The sequence below is a fragment of the Rhinatrema bivittatum genome, chromosome 6, assembly GCF_901001135.1.
Source record: "Rhinatrema bivittatum chromosome 6, aRhiBiv1.1, whole genome shotgun sequence".
NCBI classification, from domain to species: domain Eukaryota; kingdom Metazoa; phylum Chordata; class Amphibia; order Gymnophiona; family Rhinatrematidae; genus Rhinatrema; species Rhinatrema bivittatum.
In genome coordinates this window covers 111,256,659-111,273,767 of record NC_042620.1, presented here as the reverse complement: position 1 = coordinate 111,273,767, position 17,109 = coordinate 111,256,659, and the positions used below count along the sequence as shown (strand labels likewise).

Here is a 17,109-nt window from a genome sequence, read left to right as displayed (position 1 = left end):
ACAGACAGATAGATAGATAAGACAGAGAGAGTGAGCTAGAGAGAGACATACATCCACACAAAATGCAAATACTGCCGCCACTACCAATCATGATTTTGGTGAACGTCCGAGTGGCTGTGGCTAGCCCGAAGGGTAGCGCCTCGAACTGGTAGTGGTAGTCCAGGATCGTGAAGCGTAGAAAGCGTTGATGCTCGTGATGGACCGGGATGTGTAGTTAGGCTTTCTGACAGGTCCAGGAATGTAAAGAATTCTCCCGGCTGTATCGCCCTTATGACCGAGCGCAGGGTTTCCATTCGGAAGTGTGGTACCCTCAGGTGGCGGTTGACAGACTTGAGGTCCAGTATGGGCCGGAACGTTCCCTCTTTCTTGGGGACGATAAAATAGATGGAATACTGCCCAGTAGTTTGCTGTTGCATGGGCACCGGCGTTATGGCCTTCAGGGCGAGTAATTTGGCCAGTGTGGTTTCCACTGCCATCCTCTTGGAGGGTGCGTGGCAAGGAGATTTCACGAACTTGTCCAGAGGGATGTTGTGGAAGTCCAGGTAGTATTCCTCGCGAATGATGGTTAGGACCCACTTGTCCGCTGTTATCTCAACTCATCTTTGGTTAGAATAGGGTAAGGCCTACCCCTATGGCTTCTTCCTGTGGATGGGTCGGCTGATTCTCATTGTGGGGTGTGGCTGGGTCCTGTGCCAGAGCCGGCTCCTCTCTTGTGTTCGTTCCGAAAGGACTGGCCCCTGCCTGTGGGGCGAGGTGCTTGATATGTACTCTTGTAGAGTCTAAAATGCTGTGATCCTCTGCCCTTAGGTAATTGGGGAGAGGGGCGTTGGCTTTTGTTCTTGTCCTCCGGTAGCCGAGGTACTGGGGATTCACCCCATTTGTTGGCTAACTTTTCCAGTTCACTTCCGAACAGGAGAGCTCCTTTAAAGGGCATTCTTGTGAGTTTCGTCTTGGAAGTAGCGTCGGCTGACCAGCTTCATAGCCAGAGATGCCGTCTGGCTGCCACTATGGATGAGATGCCCCTGGCTGAGGTGCGCACCAGGTCGGAGGTTGCATCCGTGAGGAAGGATATTGCTGGTTCTAGTGCTTTTACGGGCGTGGCGGCGTTCCTGGTCATTGATAAGCAGGCGCGTATCACCACGGCACAGCAGGCCGCAATCTGTAGTGACATAGCTGATACGTTGAATGACTATTTAAGGATGGATTCCTGGCATCTGTCCTGGGCATCCTTGAGTGCCGCTCCTCCCTCAACTGGAATGGTAGTACGCTTTGTGACTGCGCAGACCATGGTGTCCACTTTGGGGAACACCAGGAGATCTTTGGCTGAGGGTTCCAGTGGGTTACAGGGCTTCCAGGGCCCGGCCCCCTTTGAAACTGGCCTCCGGGGCATCCCATTCTAGTTGATCAGCAGTTGTATGGCTTGCAGCAATGGGAAATGGCAGGAGGCCTGACTGAGCCCTTCTAGGAGAGGGTCCATCTTCGGTTCTCCTGTGGCACTTGTGCTTGGGTTGGCAAGCTCCTTCAAGCTGAGAGACACGAGGTCTGGTAGCTTGTCTTTGGAGAAGAAACGCCTCATGGTTCGGTAAGGTTCCGTTCCTGGAGGGATTCCCCTTCCTCCAGGGAGTTTTTCCTCTTCATCCGAGGTGTCCGTGTCCCCTATGGTGAGGCTTTTGGCAGGGAGAGGCACATCTCTGTGAGGCCTTGAGGGCCCTGGGAGGCTAGGGTCCTCTATTGAAGGATGTGTCTGTGTCATCTGAGGCACCGGTTGTATGTGGACAAAGGTGTGTAGAACCTTAAAGAATTCTACCCAGGAGAAGGATCCTGGGTCTAGGTTGAAAGCCTCTGCGTTCCCCGGGGGCCCCATATGAGGGAGGGTCGCGCTGGGGATAAAGAGGTCCGGTGTACTATCGGTGGATCCGGATTCCTGTACTGGCTGGGGAGGGCCTTGTGCTGGTTCTCCCAGAGCCTCCTCGCACTGTAGACACAGGGCCGTGGCCTCCTCGTGCTACGCCGCTCTTATGTGGCAGGCTGGGCAAAGGGCTTGTGCCTTGGTTTTCTTGGCTGGTGGTGCCATGGGTTGTGTGCATAGGTCGTTGAAACCCTGGTCTCTGTGTTTAATGTGCGCACCGGGAGGCTTAGTTATGCACTCCGGGTGCACCGAGGATGTGCGTGTAAGCCGGGATGCGCGCTCACTAAGATGCGCGTGCCGCTGTGCACACAGCCTTAACTTGTGCGCCCGGCACAGTTGAGCGGGTAGCTGTGCGCCCGGCACCCTTGTGCACAAAGCTGTGCGTACAGCACCTATGCATGCGCCGCTGTGCGCACGGATCAGTTAGGCGGACAGAGTGGCGATCAAGGGGAAATGGCGTCAGCGACCACGCGGGCAAGATGGCGACTGCCCCGGAGGGTCTCCACATGGGAGGGCCCTCGTATCGGATTGGGCTGATGGTACAGACGCCAGCTGGTGATCTGTGTGGCTATCCGAGCCTCGGAGACCGGAGACTTAGAGAAAGTCTCTGTGTTTCCCGGTCTCGTTCCGGGCGGTCTCCGGCTGCGGGAGGAGAGAGGAAAAGTACCTTCACTGCCGCGCTTGGAATTGCACCCGCTGCCTCTCAGCCGCTTCCCATTGCCGGGGGCTAAGTCCACGCCCGGAACCGGCTGCCGGACCAAGGCCTACCTCTGAGGGATCTCAGGAAATCACCTCAGGAATCTCAACTGGGGGAGGGATCCTTAAGTATCACCGCAGGAGAGCAGGGCTCGTGTGGAGAGGTAAGATTTCTTCTTTGTTTGGAATTTTCTTTCTTCTTTGGTTTGAATACTCTTAACACTGTGCAAGCGTATATAGAGTCCCAAACTGCTATGGAGACGGAAAATACTGAAGAGCAGAGCTTCCTGCACGGGTATATGTACTGGTGCTGACGTCAGACTGAAATCTGACTCCGTCTCCAACTGCTATCAGGAGCACACTATACCCATTGGTCCTGAATCCATCTGCTACACGCTAGGAAATGGGAGCTTTTCCAGATAATAGAATATATGAAGTCAACTAATTTTTGGATACTAGAAGTTTTTCCAGGTAACATAAGCCAAAACCTTTGATTTATTTCAAGTAACGGAACATCAAATGAAGGTGCTCTACTGTAATTTACATATTAGGAATGTATACATTCAAGTATTAATGCTGCATATTTCATGCACCATCTTGTTTGTACATTCTATTTCAGCTCATTCAGCTTCTAGGAACAACTTTTACATTTACTTGAATTGATGTCAAAGTGCTGGAACCCTGTAACTAAGATGTACAACAGCATGGAATTCATTTATACTGACATAATAGTCCTTACTTCTACAATCCTTACATTTTTGTATTAACTTTGTACTTTTAAATGTTGCACATCACAGTAAGCAACTTATAAATTTCATTAAATCAAGTTTGTACTACATTTCAGTTTGGTGTTTCACATAGCAAATATTTATCTTTAGATGTTCTTCTGTGCTGCACAATTTACTCATGAATGTCTCATCTTTATAGTAATAAATAATCTCTGTAATTCCCAAAGAGCCATGTTACACAGTAAAGCATGTGGTTTACAATGTATTAAAAAAAATTATATTAAACCCCACACTTAAATCTGAAACATCTCAGCCTAAGAAAGCTGGATTCATCTGACATGGCTTATGTAGATTCAGATACCTTGTTTATTTTGAGCTTTTGTTGCGCCTCCATCATCATTTCTTTACCGAAGCCTTGGAATAACTTCTCGGAAGAAAAGCATGGCAGATCTTGGCAAAGTTTTGTAAGCACAAAGTCTCTTAGCTTCATGTAGTTTTCAGATGGATCTTCAGCTGGGACAAAACAAACATCATCACGACTGGGCTGTACACTACAGTACTTTTGGTTTCCTGTCTTTCCTTTCCAAACAACTTGATATTCTGTATATATATTTCTACTGAAATATGTAGGCTGATAATCTTAAAATCAAAGAACATCTCATAACCTACTGTACAGACGACATTCATGATAAAAGTAGCAGCATATCTCACCCCATCACTGCCATAAACCAGAGAGGTTTAAAATCACAAAGCATCAGCAAGTCATATCATACCTCTACGAAAGCAGAAGCACAGTCTGCAAATAAAAATACAAGCAGACCCCTAGTAAATATAATATCAGACAAACAGTACAACTGTCTGAGCCATCCTTTCTTTGTCCAACTCAGATGTACAACTATTCTAGTGCTGGTGAAAGCTGAATTCTTTGCACTTTGGTACCTTTTATTGGACTAACCTAAGGAGGACTGAATATTGAAAGGTCAGAGGTGACCAACTCCAGTCCTCAAGAGTCACAAACAGGCCTAGTTTTCAGGATATGCATAATGAATATACATGAGATAGAGTTGCATACAATGATATCAGTATATGTAAATAGACCTCATGCCTATTCATTATGGATATCTTGAAAACTAGGCCTGTTTGTGGCTCTTTAGGACCAGAGATAGTCAACCCCTAGGTTATGTAATAAAAGGTATCATAGCCATAGGAAGCTATGACAAAATGATATCCACCTTAAAATCAAATCACTCACAGTCACGAGTTAATATTTTGTAAGTTAACTTTTTATTAGAAATAGCATGAAAACAAATTATTTTGATTCTGAGATGAGTGCACTATAGAAATAAAAAAAAAAAATTGCCTTTAAGCTTTAAAAATCAGCAGCACTCCGCCTGACTGTTCTGCTTTCAATTTCCAAGAGAAGACCACAATCCATTTTTGGGTGCCAGCCTGCAGGCTCAGGGTATTTACTTTATAGCACATGCATAAACACTCAGAACAAAATCTGACATAACATAAGAGCCTAAGATATGGCATGCTGTACAACTGAACTTAAGTGTCTTTCTGGATAAGACCAAGGTTCATTGAGCCAACATCCTGTCTCTGGCAGTGGCCAGTAGATCCTTAAAAGCAGATCTATTTCTATTTCTTGTTACTCACGCCCTGAGATAGCTATGGCTATTACTAGTCTACCTGGCTAATAAATGTGTTATGGACTTTTCCTCTAGGAACTGGTTAAAACCTCTTAAATCCAGCCCTGCTAGACACTTTGACCACATTGTTTAGCAACAAACTCCACAGCATCTTTTTACACTGAATGAAAAAGTGCCTTGTACTTTTTTTTTTAGGTTTCAAACTTTTTTTTTAAAGAATAAACAAGAAACAAATGCATGCAATTACATATAGCATGATATCCAATTTATACAGCAGTTACAAAGATCATCTATATTAATCACAAAATAAATTGTTGCAATGGAATCCACATTTTGGAACACAAGAATAAATGACTGTTCTTCTCAGCAGCAGCAGCCAAATCATATTGATGCATAAGAGATATCATGTTCGACCATATATTCACATCCAACATTTTTCCAATAATTTAAAATCAGCCTAACTGCCACTGAAAGCAACTTCCTTTCCACTGACATTAATTCAGATTGTAAAGCAACACTTTTTCAAATAATTGCATATGTAAGACTGTCTTCAGTATTAAGAATGGCACAAATCCTACTCCAAACAGAACACCAATATTGTTGCAAATTGTTAAAATAAAACACATGAGATGAAGTCTCAACTTCCAAATTACATGACCAATATTTATTTTCCCCATGTTAGCCACTTTAACATGTTTCCAAATCGCCCTGTGTGTAATACAAAGAAAAGAGACTGAGTAATAGAGATAAAGAGAAAGACCCTAACTGATTTTTGCCAGACAGACCATTGGGAATTAATTAGTACCATTTCCATGTCATGCTCCCATACGTTTTCTCTACCAGTATATTTTTGTGACTTCACTTTCACCAACTTATAAAATGTGATGCCTGCATAGAAGATGACAAAATACTAAGACACACCTGTACCTTTAGCTCAGTTAATAAACCCAATATAATACCACTAGACGACACAATGACTTAATTGTAGTCATCAAAAACACTGCTTATTAGGTAAAACAAATTCCTTTTGTAGAATGAAAATAATCCTTTAATTTATGCCCACAAAGATTACCGAAATACCATATACCTATTTTCTGCCAACATACCCAGACTATCAAACGTATTATTAATTTTTAACTTATCATTGAAACAAATAGGCATACTTTTTTTTAATGAAAATCATAACATCCATAACTTTTTATCAAAATAAATGAAAGCCTGAACTGTAGCCTGTAAGACCAGATATTAATCCAATCTACTAGAGAGACTCATACCAGGAATGAAATAAGAAGGTATCTGGTCCATCAAAGGTTTCTTGGAAGCCCGACCGGACCCCGTGTCTGGTCAGGCAGGATAATGTGGGCCCAGGCCCACTCCGGGATCGAGCCCCGGGTCGCGGTAGGAAAGGGGGGGAAGGGGGGGTGGAGAGCCAGAGCACGACAGGTAGGTCAGGGCGAGGGCAGAGAGCGAAGGGAGGGGGTTAGAGAGGGGAAGGGGGGCTTCGGGCTAGTCGGGTAGGGATAGGAGGAAAAGGGCGCGTTGCTACAGCAACGGCCGGCCCTGATTGGCTGCTGGGCCTGCACGTGCGGGGAAGGGGCACTACTCTGTGAGCGCGCGGGCAGGCAGGGGAATCGGAGGTGGCTGCGCGGCGGCAGGGCGACGGTTTCCTGATTCCCTCCCACCCGCCCTTGTGGTTAATTTTGTTTGTTAAATATGATTCATTTGTCGCAGCTGTTGAGGGGTTGGGGACTTTGGCGGATGGCCCGAGCCATAATAGTTATATGTTTTGGTTATCTATTAAACGGGGTTTCAGCGGGAAGTTGATGGCGGTTGACAACTGGGGTAGTTGTCGGTGATGGGCTTCCTTGCTGGAAAGTGGCGGGAGACTCCTGGCCAGACTCCTTGCAGGTTAGCGGCGGGAGTCCACCCGGGTTGGCTCCTTGCAGGCAGGAGGCGGGAGTCTGAACCCGGTGTGGGAGTGCTGGAACATCGAGCCGAGTGGCTAGTATTGACTATCCTGCCGGGGAGCGGCGGATGGTTGGGGGTTTGGAATCTGAAACTGTATTGTTAATGGTTTATTCCTGGGCTCGGGCCTTCATGTTAATAAAGCTGCGGCCTTATTTACCCAAGATGATGTTTACTGTAATTATTGGAATGTGCAAGGGCGGTGGTGAACGAGTGAAGTCCTGGATGCCCATATTATCAAGCAATAACCATGAGGGTTAACCCAAAACATCCTGCTCTAAAACCACATGGCACTCTGCCTCAAAATAAATCTCTCAAAATCTGGAAAATACACCCACCCAAATCTTTAGACAATTTTAATTTGTGTAAAGCAATTCTAGGCATTTCTACAATTTGCTTTAAATCTACTACTTGTTAATTTCATGACATGTCCTCTTGTTTTAAAATAACCTGAAAGGGTAAATAACCATCCTTTATCTACTTGTTCAACCTCACTCCTGATATTATATCATCCTGTTCCTTCTCAGCCATCTCTCTTTGAAGCAATTCCATCCCCTTTATCATTTTTGTTTTGTTGCCCTTCTCTGTTTAGTTCTGCTGTCTTTTTTGAGCTGGGGCAACCAGAACTGCACACACTACTTAAGATGCAGTCAAATCATAGATCAATAAAGAAGCAATATCATATTTCTGTTTTATTCTCCATTCCTTTTTGGATCATTGCTTTTTGACTGCCACTGCACACTTAGCTAAGGATTTCAGTGTATTATATACAAGGACTATAAGGTATGTTTCCTGGGTAGTGACTCCCAATAAAGAATCCAGTATTGTGTACCTGTAATTTGGATTATTTTTCCCTATGTGCATCACTTTGCACATATCCACTTAAATTTTATCTGCCATTCAGATGCCCAGCCTTGCAAGGTCCTTCTGCAGTTCCTTACAATCCACTGCATTTTTAACAAACTATGAATAATTTTGTGTCATCTTCAAACAATTGTCGGAATACCTGGAGGATAACAACATTCTCTCCCCTTTCCAGTTTGGTTTCAGGAAATCTCAAAACACGGAAGCACTCCTAACATCGTTATCTGACACCATCCTTCTCAATCTCGAAAAAAAAACAACCTTACCTCCTTGCTCTTCTTGACCTATCCGCCGCATTCGACACAGTTAACCATACCATACTACTCGAGCGGCTATCCGACATAGGAATTCAAGGAGAAGCACATAGCTGGTTCCAATCATTCCTGGAAAACAGATTCTACAAAGTAAAAATCAACAATGAAGAATCGCACCCTATCAAATCTACTCGAGGAGTACCTCAAGGATCATCTCTCTCTCCTACGCTATTTAATATTTACTTGCTTCCACTCTGCCACTTACTCTCTAACCTCAAGCTAAAACATTATATTTTCGCGGATGACATCCAGATTCTCATGCCCATCACAGAATCACTACAAAAAACTTGGGCGCATTGGAATATCTGCTTACAAACCATCAATTCTCTGCTATCCAGCTTGAACCTCATACTCAATCCAAACAAGACAGAAATCCTCATCATCTCACCAGACGAAAACCACACCCTTACCAACTTCCAAAGCGTAACACAATTCTCAAATCTAAATACTAACCTACCCACCTCCGTCAGAGACTTGGGGGTGCATCTCGACAACAAATTTAACCTAAAATCTTTCATCACCAACACAACTAAAGAATGCTATTTTAAACTCCAAGTGCTGAAAAATCTGAAACCCCTTCTTCACTTCTGTGACTTCCGGCTAGTAGTCCAGTCTATAATTCTGTCTAAACTGGACTACTGCAACTCTCTACTGCTAGGTCTTCCAGCTTTATCCACCAGACCATTACAGATGGTGCAGAATGCCGCAGCAAGGCTACTCACCAACACTAATAAAAGAGCCCACATAACACCTATTCTTCACAGCCTACACTGGCTTCCTATAAAAGCTAGAATCACCTACAAGACACTATCAATGATCCACAAGGATATCATGGGCATCGCCCACCTAAATCTAAACTCGCATCTCCGCCTTCACACATCACAAAGACCTATCAGGCACAACTACAAAGGTTCCCTATATGCTCCCCCGATCAAAACCTCACGAACAAAACGAGCACTCTCAACAGCTGGACCCACGCTCTGGAACTCACTACCGCCGGATCTACGCCAAGAGACTTGCCATCTAACTTTTAAGAAAAACCTAAAAACGTGGCTTTTCAGGCAAACATATACAGAATCACAAGTTCACTTAGACACCGGCCAAAAAGAAAACAGCCCAACAACAGATCCTAGATCACCTTCAACAGATCCTAGATCACCCTCACCCCCCTCAAGACCCAACCACGGCAGATCTGAAATACACACCTGTTTAAGACTTCTACTCTGATTCATCAGTATTCCTCAACTCATGCATATTTCGCATTTTTTGCACATCAGCACGGACTATGTACCCTCATATCACAATTTAGTCCACCCCTTCAATTTTTCTAGATATTTATTCTCGCTTTAAACATGCCGAACATTTACCCACGTCCTGTTGACGAGCTATTATTATTATTATCTATGTAATATTTAATTCTTTTTATTTATACATATATGTTATATGTTATATGCCATATGTTATACGTTATATGTTAAGAAAACGCTGTTCAATGTAACGCCTTTGTTGCGAAAGTTTTGTTATATGTAAACCGACCTGATTCGATAATTGTATTGAGAATGTCGGTATATAAAAATCCGAAATAAATAAATAAATAAATATTAACTCACATGTTCCCTTTTTCAGACCATTTATGAGTGTTAAACAGCACAGGTCCCAGTGGGATCCCTTTCTCCAATTGAAAAATTGACCATTTAGTCCTACCCTCTGTTTCCGGTCTTTTAATAAGTCAACAATCCACAATAGGACACTTCCTCCTATTCCATGACTTTTTTTGGGCATGACCTTTTACCCCCAAAAAAATTTGTCTTAAAAAAAAAAGTTTATTATAAAACATGCACTTGAAAAGGGATTAGCCAGCAATGTTTTATCAAATGTTACATTATATTTTACTTAAGTTAAATTTTGTATTTTGAAGTTTGATGAAAGTTAAAAGCATGGAATTTGTTTCCCAGATGAACATATAGTCTATATTAATTAAGGATTAATCTGCATGAATATATATTTTAAAATATATTCCATCCATGCTGTGCACAGCAGCATAATTAAGAGGAAAATGTAATTAAAATGTCCATCAGCACTGGCTGCAAGTAAAATAATTGTTTTTGGAATACAGTTGTGAAACACAGTAAACAGATTTCCATAAAATACACCATTTGTGCACATCCGAAGCTCTGCCTGATCTAGTCAGTCAGGCATTTAACAAATACACCTGATGTGCAGAATTTCTTCTATTATACATTCCAAAATATATCATACATCACATTTATACATCTTGACATTAAAAATAACTAGAATAAAATGAAGTTGCACTTATAGTGTATATAAAATCACGTTATACATGTTAATCACGGCAAGTGAAATAAAATAGATAAGTCTACTAGTAACAGCTTTTTAGCTTTGCCTGTACTTATTTGCTTCCTTCTTTGCAGGCTGTAAGCAAAAGTGCCCAGAGGCTGGTACAGAACACTTTGCAAAGCAGGTAGCTTTTTTATAAATTTCTGCTTAGACAAATTAAGCCTGTCTCAGATTATGTTAGACAGAAAATGTGTGTATGTATGGATGAGTGTGGTAGGGATGGGAGGGGTTGGGAGGTAGAGGATTTCAGGTTCTAAAAAATCATCTTGTTTTGACTTATGTTTATTCCATTTCTTGTAACATGCATGGTCACACCGCCAAACTACCTATAAGGTCATGTCCCAATGCTCAAAGCCAGGTATCTCAACTTAGGTCACAAGTGGCCAACTCCAGTACTCAGTCACAAACAGGCCTGGTTTTCAGGATATCCATAATGAATATACATGGGATACTTGCATACAATGGAGGCAGTGTATGCAAATCTATCACATACATATTCATTGTGGATATCCTGGAAACCAGGCCTGTTTGTGGCTCTTGAGGACTGGAGCTGTACAGATTTAGGGGACTGGGTTACAGACTGGAGAAGAATGGAAGAGATGGGAACAAAAAGAGTGTCTTCCTTTTTTTTTTTTTCTTCTTCTTGTGACCTGACCATTTCCTCTAGCTCAGCTGTAACCAGGCCTGGGAACTGATAACATGAGCTTTCACCAACTTAGTCACTGCAGCAACAGCCCTCAAATGTGCAGGTTGGGGGGACTCCTTCCAGAAGCCTGCAATCATGGACACTAAATTCAGTCACCAGGCATCTGCATTGCAAGCAGATTAGGACTTCTTTCCTAAAATGTTACTTACCTGATAATCTCCTTTTCCTTAGTGTAGACAGATGGACTCAGAACAAATGGGTATAGTGTGCTCGTTCTAGCAGTTGGAGACGGATCTGACGTCAGCACGGGTATATATACCCCCACAGGAAGTGTAGCAACTCAGTAATCTTCCTTGCAAAAGCTGTTATGGATGTATGTGTACTGACGATCAATGAATTAGTGAAACAGGATTCCCCTGACCGATTGATAATAGCTGGAGACCACCAGCATTCACAACCGGAAGGCGTCGATACCTGGCAAAGGGGACGCTTTTATGTAAGAAAATGACATGGTCTACCTTGAATCGGTGAAACCCATGTATACCGGCAGCCGGGCGGGATGCTGAGTCCATCTGTCTACACTAAGGAAAAGGAGATTATCAGGTAAGTAATCTCAACATTTCCTAGCGTGTAGCCAGATGGACTCAGAACAAATGGGATGTACAAAAGCTTTACTCCCAGCCTGGGCGGGAGGCTGCCTGAGGACCGCGTAGGACTGCCCTCGCAAATGCTGTGTCCTCCCTGGCCTGGACATCCAGATGGTAGAACCTGGAGAAGGTATGGAGGGAGGACCATGTCGCCGCTTTACATATTTCTGCAGGCGACAGCATCCTGGATTCTGCCCAAGATGCTGCTTGGGCTCTGGTAGAATGAGCCTTGACTTGTAGAGGCGGAGACTTCCCGGCCTCTACGTAAGCTGCTCTGATAACTTCTTTAATCCAGCGGGCGATGGTGAGCCGAGAGGCCGCTTCTCCTTGTTTCTTTCCGCTGTGCAGGACGAACAGATGGTCCGTCTTTCGTACTTCTTGTGTCAATTCCAGATATCTGGGCAGCAATCTGCCGATGTCGAGATGGCATAGTAAACGCCCTTCCTCAGATTTCTTCAAACCCGCCGTGGTAGGCAAGGATATGGTTTGGTTGAGGTGAAATTGTGAAACTACTTTAGGTAAAAAGGAGGGAACCGTGCGAAGATGGATAGCCTCAGGAGTGATCCTGAGAAAGGGATCACAGCAAGACAGCGCTTGTAGCTCTGAGATGCGGCGTGCTGAACACACTGCCAGCAGGAACACCATCTTCAAAGTTAGCGAACGGAGAGACAGGCCCCGAAGGGGTCTGAAGGTGGATCCCGCGAGGAAATCCAAAACAAGGTTGAGGTTCCACAGGGGCACTGGCCACTTCAGTGGCGGACGAATGTGCTTGACTCCTTTCAGGAAGCGAGAAACATCTGGGTGCGTGGCAATGGTCTTGCCATCCCTCCTGGGACCGTAGCAAGACAGCGCAGCCGCCTGAACCTTGATGGAGCTTAGGGAGAGACCCTTCTGAAGCCCATCCTGCAGGAAATCCAGAACAATAGGGATAGTAGTCACATGTGGATTGGTGCCATGAGTGTCGCACCAGGCTTCAAATACTCTCCAGATCCTTATGTAGGTGAGGGATGGGGAAAACTTGCGGGCTCGGAGGAGAGTATCTATCACCGGCTCCGAGTAACCTTTTTTCTTCAGCCTAGCCCTCTCAATAGCCAGACCGTAAGAGAGAATTGAGCCAGATCCTTGTGGAGGATGGGACCTTGACGAAGCAGGTCCCTGAGAGGAGGCAGGGGAAGGGGCTCCCCTGCCAGTAGTCTTCTCGGCCAGTCTGGTGCCACTAGAAGAACTAGGCCCCGGTGCTTCTGAATCTTGTGGATAAGGGCGCCCAGCAGAGGCCACGGAGGAAAAGCGTATAGCAGGGTCCCGGGAGGCCATGGCTGAACCAGGGCGTCGATCCCGTGAGCGAATGGATCTCGCTTGCGGCTGAAGTATCTGGGTACTTGAGCATTGGACCTGACCGCTAGTAAGTCCATGTCCGGAATCCCCCACTGATCCACAATCATCTGGAAGGCTGTGGGCGACAGCTGCCATTCCCCCGGATTTAGGCTTTCTCTGCTGAGGAAGTCTGCCGTGGTGTTGTCCTTCCCGGCAATGTGGACGGCGGAGATGTCCTGAAGATTCGCCTCTGCCCAAGCCATCAGTGGGGTTATCTCTAGGGATACCTGTCGGCTTCTGGTTCCGCTCTGACGGTTGATGTATGCCACTGAGGTGGCGTTGTCGGACATCACCCTGACTGCCCGGTTCCGCAGTCTGTGAGCAAATTGCAGGCAGGCTAACCGGACTGCCCGTGCCTCTAGACGGTTGATGTTCCACCCTGGCTCTTCTCTGTTCCACCGCCCTTGTGCGGCGAGTTCTTCGCAGTGTGCTCCCCAACCGCTCAGGCTGGCATCTGTGGTGAGCAGAATCCACTTGGGGGAGGACATCTTCGACCCCCTGCTCGTGTGGTTGGACTGCAACCACCACCGTAACTGGGTCCGCACTCTGGCTGGCAGAGGTAAATGCACGGAATAATTCCGGAAGCGGGGGCTCCAGCGAGAGAGCAGGGAGCGTTGTAGAGGTCTCATATGGGCCCTTGCCCAGGGTACCACTTCCAGGGTGGATGCCATGAGGCAGAAAACCTGCAGATAGTCCCAAGCTATGGGCCGGCTGGCTTCCATCAAGGACCGGAGACGCCTCTGAAGTTTTAACCTTCTCTTGGTAGTGAGACTGACTTTGTCTGCCTGGGTGTCGAACTGGACTCCCAGGTATTCCAGTGATTGGGAAGGCTGTAGGGAACTCTTGTTGAGGTTGACTACCCATCCCAGGCTTTCCAGAAGGGCGATCACTCTGTTGGTTGCCCGATGGCTCTCCTCTCGTGATTTTGCCCTGATCAGCCAATCGTCTAGGTAGGGATGGACAAGGATCCCTTCCCGTCTGAGCGCCACTGCTACCACTACGACCACCTTGGTGAAGGTCCGCGGCGCCGTGGCTAACCCAAAGGGCAAAGCCCGGAATTGGAAGTGGCGTCCCAGAACCTTGAAGCGTAGGTAGCGCTGATGATCCGGATGGATCGGGATATGCAGGTAGGCTTCTGACAAGTCTAAGGCCGTGAGGAATTCTCCTGGCTGTACTGCGGTCTTGACTGAGCACAGAGTTTCCATGCGAAACCTCGGGACCCTTAAGTATCGATTGACTGACTTGAGGTCCAGTACGGGCCGGAAAGTGCCCTCTTTCTTGGGTACCATGAAATAGATGGAATAGTGCCCAGAATCCATTTCCCATGTAGGCACTGGGATTATGGCTTTCAAGGACAGGAGCCTCGCCAGGGTAGCTTCCAATGCCGCCTTCTTGTGTATTGGACACGAAGATTCCACAAACCTGTCCGGAGGGAGGTGATGAAAGTCCAGATAATACCCCTCTTGAATGATGGCGAGGACCCACTGATCCGACGTAATCTCGACCCATCTGGGGTAGAAGAGGGTTAACCTGCCCCCTATGGCTCCGTCCCCCGGATGGATCGGCTGAATCTCATTGGGAGGCGCGGCCGGGCCGTGAACCCGAGCCAGCTCCCCTCTTATGTTGCTTGATCCGAAAGGACTGGTTCCTGGCCTGAGGACGAGGTGCCTGGTAGCGACTCCTATAGGGAGTGAAGCATTGGGAGCTTCTACCTCTGGAGGACCTCGGAAAGGCGCGCTGGTTCCTTTTGAACCTATCTTCCGGCAGTCGAGGTACTGGAGAGGCGCCCCATGTGCTGGCCAGTTTATCAAGGTCGCTGCCGAACAGGAAAGAACCCCTAAAGGGCATTCTGGTGAAGCGTGTCTTCGAAGGAGCATCGGCTGACCAATTCCGTATCCAGAGCTGCCTCCTGGCAGCTACGGAGGATGAGACCCCATTTGCTGTCGTACGGACTAGGTCGGATGCTGCATCCGTGAGGAACGAGAGAGCTGACTCCATGTCTGCTGCCGGAGCATTGTTCCTGACCTGTGACAAACAGGAACGCGTCACCACTGTGCAGCAGGTTGCGATCCGCAAAGATAGAGCTGCCACCTCAAAAGTCTGTTTCAGGATGGCGTCCAGTCGTCGGTCATGAGGCTCCTTGAGGGCCGCCCCCCCCCCTCAACTGGAATGGTAGTGCGCTTGACCACAGCGCTAACCAAGGCGTCCACCTGAGGGCACGCCAGCATCTCCTTGATTGCCGGTTCCAGGGGGTACATGCCCGTCAGGGCCCGACCCCCTTTGAATGAGGCCGCTGGTGCAGCCCATTCCAAATCTATCAGTTGCTGTGCTGCTTGCAAGAAGGGAAAATGGCAGGCTGGAGGACGAAGACCTTCTAGCAGAGGGTTCTGCGTAGAGGGCACCGTAGTGCTGGGACCTGTAATATCCAACTCCGCCAGGCACTGAGATACCAGGTCGGAGAGATCCTCCTTGGGAAAGAACCGCCTCATGGTTCGATATGGCTCAATCTCCGAGGGAAGTTCCCCCTCCTCAGGGGGTTCGGACTCGTCCTCCGAGACATCAGGGTCTGCCTGAACCGGACTGCTCGGAGGCGGGTGCCCATGATAAGGGCGCGAAGGTCCAGGGGCAGGATCAGCTGGAGCAGCAGCAGCAGGGCCTGGGCGGGGAGCTGATTGCATTTGTACAAAGGCATGGATCCCCTTAAAGAGATCTACCCAGGAAATGGAAGCGGTCTCTAGTCGGGGTACCAGGTCCCCTGGGATTCCAGGTTGGTCGAGACTGCCTGCTAGATCCGGGGTGGCCCCTGGGGAACTGTCAGCAAACCTTGGTTAAGACTGGTCCTGGCCCGAGGCTCCCACTGCCTCCTCACATTGGGCACAAAGGGAGTCTGGCTCTTCGCTGTGCGTGGCTCTAAGCTGGCATGCTGAGCAGAGGCCGAGAGCTTTTATGCTGGAATCAGGAGGCGCCGCCGCAGGAGACGCTGGGGCGTTCAGATGTTCCATTGCGGCTTGCGAATGTAGCGCTGAAGAATATGCGCTTAATACAAAATGCGCTCAAGAATATGCGGCAGCAACATGCGCTCAATAATATGCGGCAATATACGCTTAATACAATATGCGCGCAATAATATGCGTCAGTAATATACGCTTAATACAATATGCGCTCAATAATATGCGGCAGCAATATATGCTCAATACAATATGCGCGCAATAATATGCGGCAGCAATATGCGCTTAATACAACCAGCGCTCAATAATATGCAGCAGCAATATGCGCTTAATACAACAGGCGCTTAGCAATATGCGGGCAGCAATATGCGTTCAATGATATCCAATATGCGCTCACTAGTATGCGGTCAGCAACATACGCTCAATGATATCCAATATGCGCTCATTAGTATGCTGTCAGCAACATACGCTCAATGATATCCAATATGCGCTCATTAGTATGCGGTCAGCAACATACGCTCAATGATATCCAATATGCGCTCATTAGTATGCTGTCAGCAACATACGCTCAATGATATACAGGTGCCTATCATGGGCGCTCAATACCTGGACAAGGCCGACAAAATGGCGACCTCCACGGCGTGCCGCATACAGGCAACGCCGCCGATCCTCGTACCTTGGAGACCAAAAGTAAAAGATATACGCCTTACCTGATTCTCGGCGCTTCCCGGTTGGAACCCGGGCGGTCTCCGGCTGCGGGGGGAGAGGGGAAATACCTTCACCGCCGCGCTTGAGGAAGTGCACCCGCTGCCTCTAAGCCGCCGAACTCATCTCGCTCGGGGCTAAGTCCACACCGGGACCGAGGTGCCTCTCAGCCCGACCCGAGCCCTTCTCGCTCGGGGGCTAGATCCCTGCCGCGATTCGGCCACCGGACCGAGGCCTAAACCTCCGAGGGATCGCGGAAATTACCCCGGGAAACTCAACTGGGGGAGGGACCCGAGGGTATCA

At 47.1% G+C, this 17,109-nt stretch overlaps 1 protein-coding gene across 2 annotated transcripts in view; it reads right to left on the bottom strand.

Moving 5' to 3' along the window:
- The window catches only part of HAT1 (histone acetyltransferase 1), a 195,627-nt gene that overhangs the window by 47,645 nt on the left and 130,873 nt on the right, over positions 1 to 17,109 (bottom strand). For both annotated transcript variants that reach the window (XM_029605787.1, XM_029605788.1), the window contains exon 9: positions 3,695 to 3,846. In XM_029605787.1, coding sequence (XP_029461647.1) covers positions 3,695 to 3,846 — 152 coding nt within the window. The remainder of the gene's footprint in view (positions 1 to 3,694; positions 3,847 to 17,109) is intronic.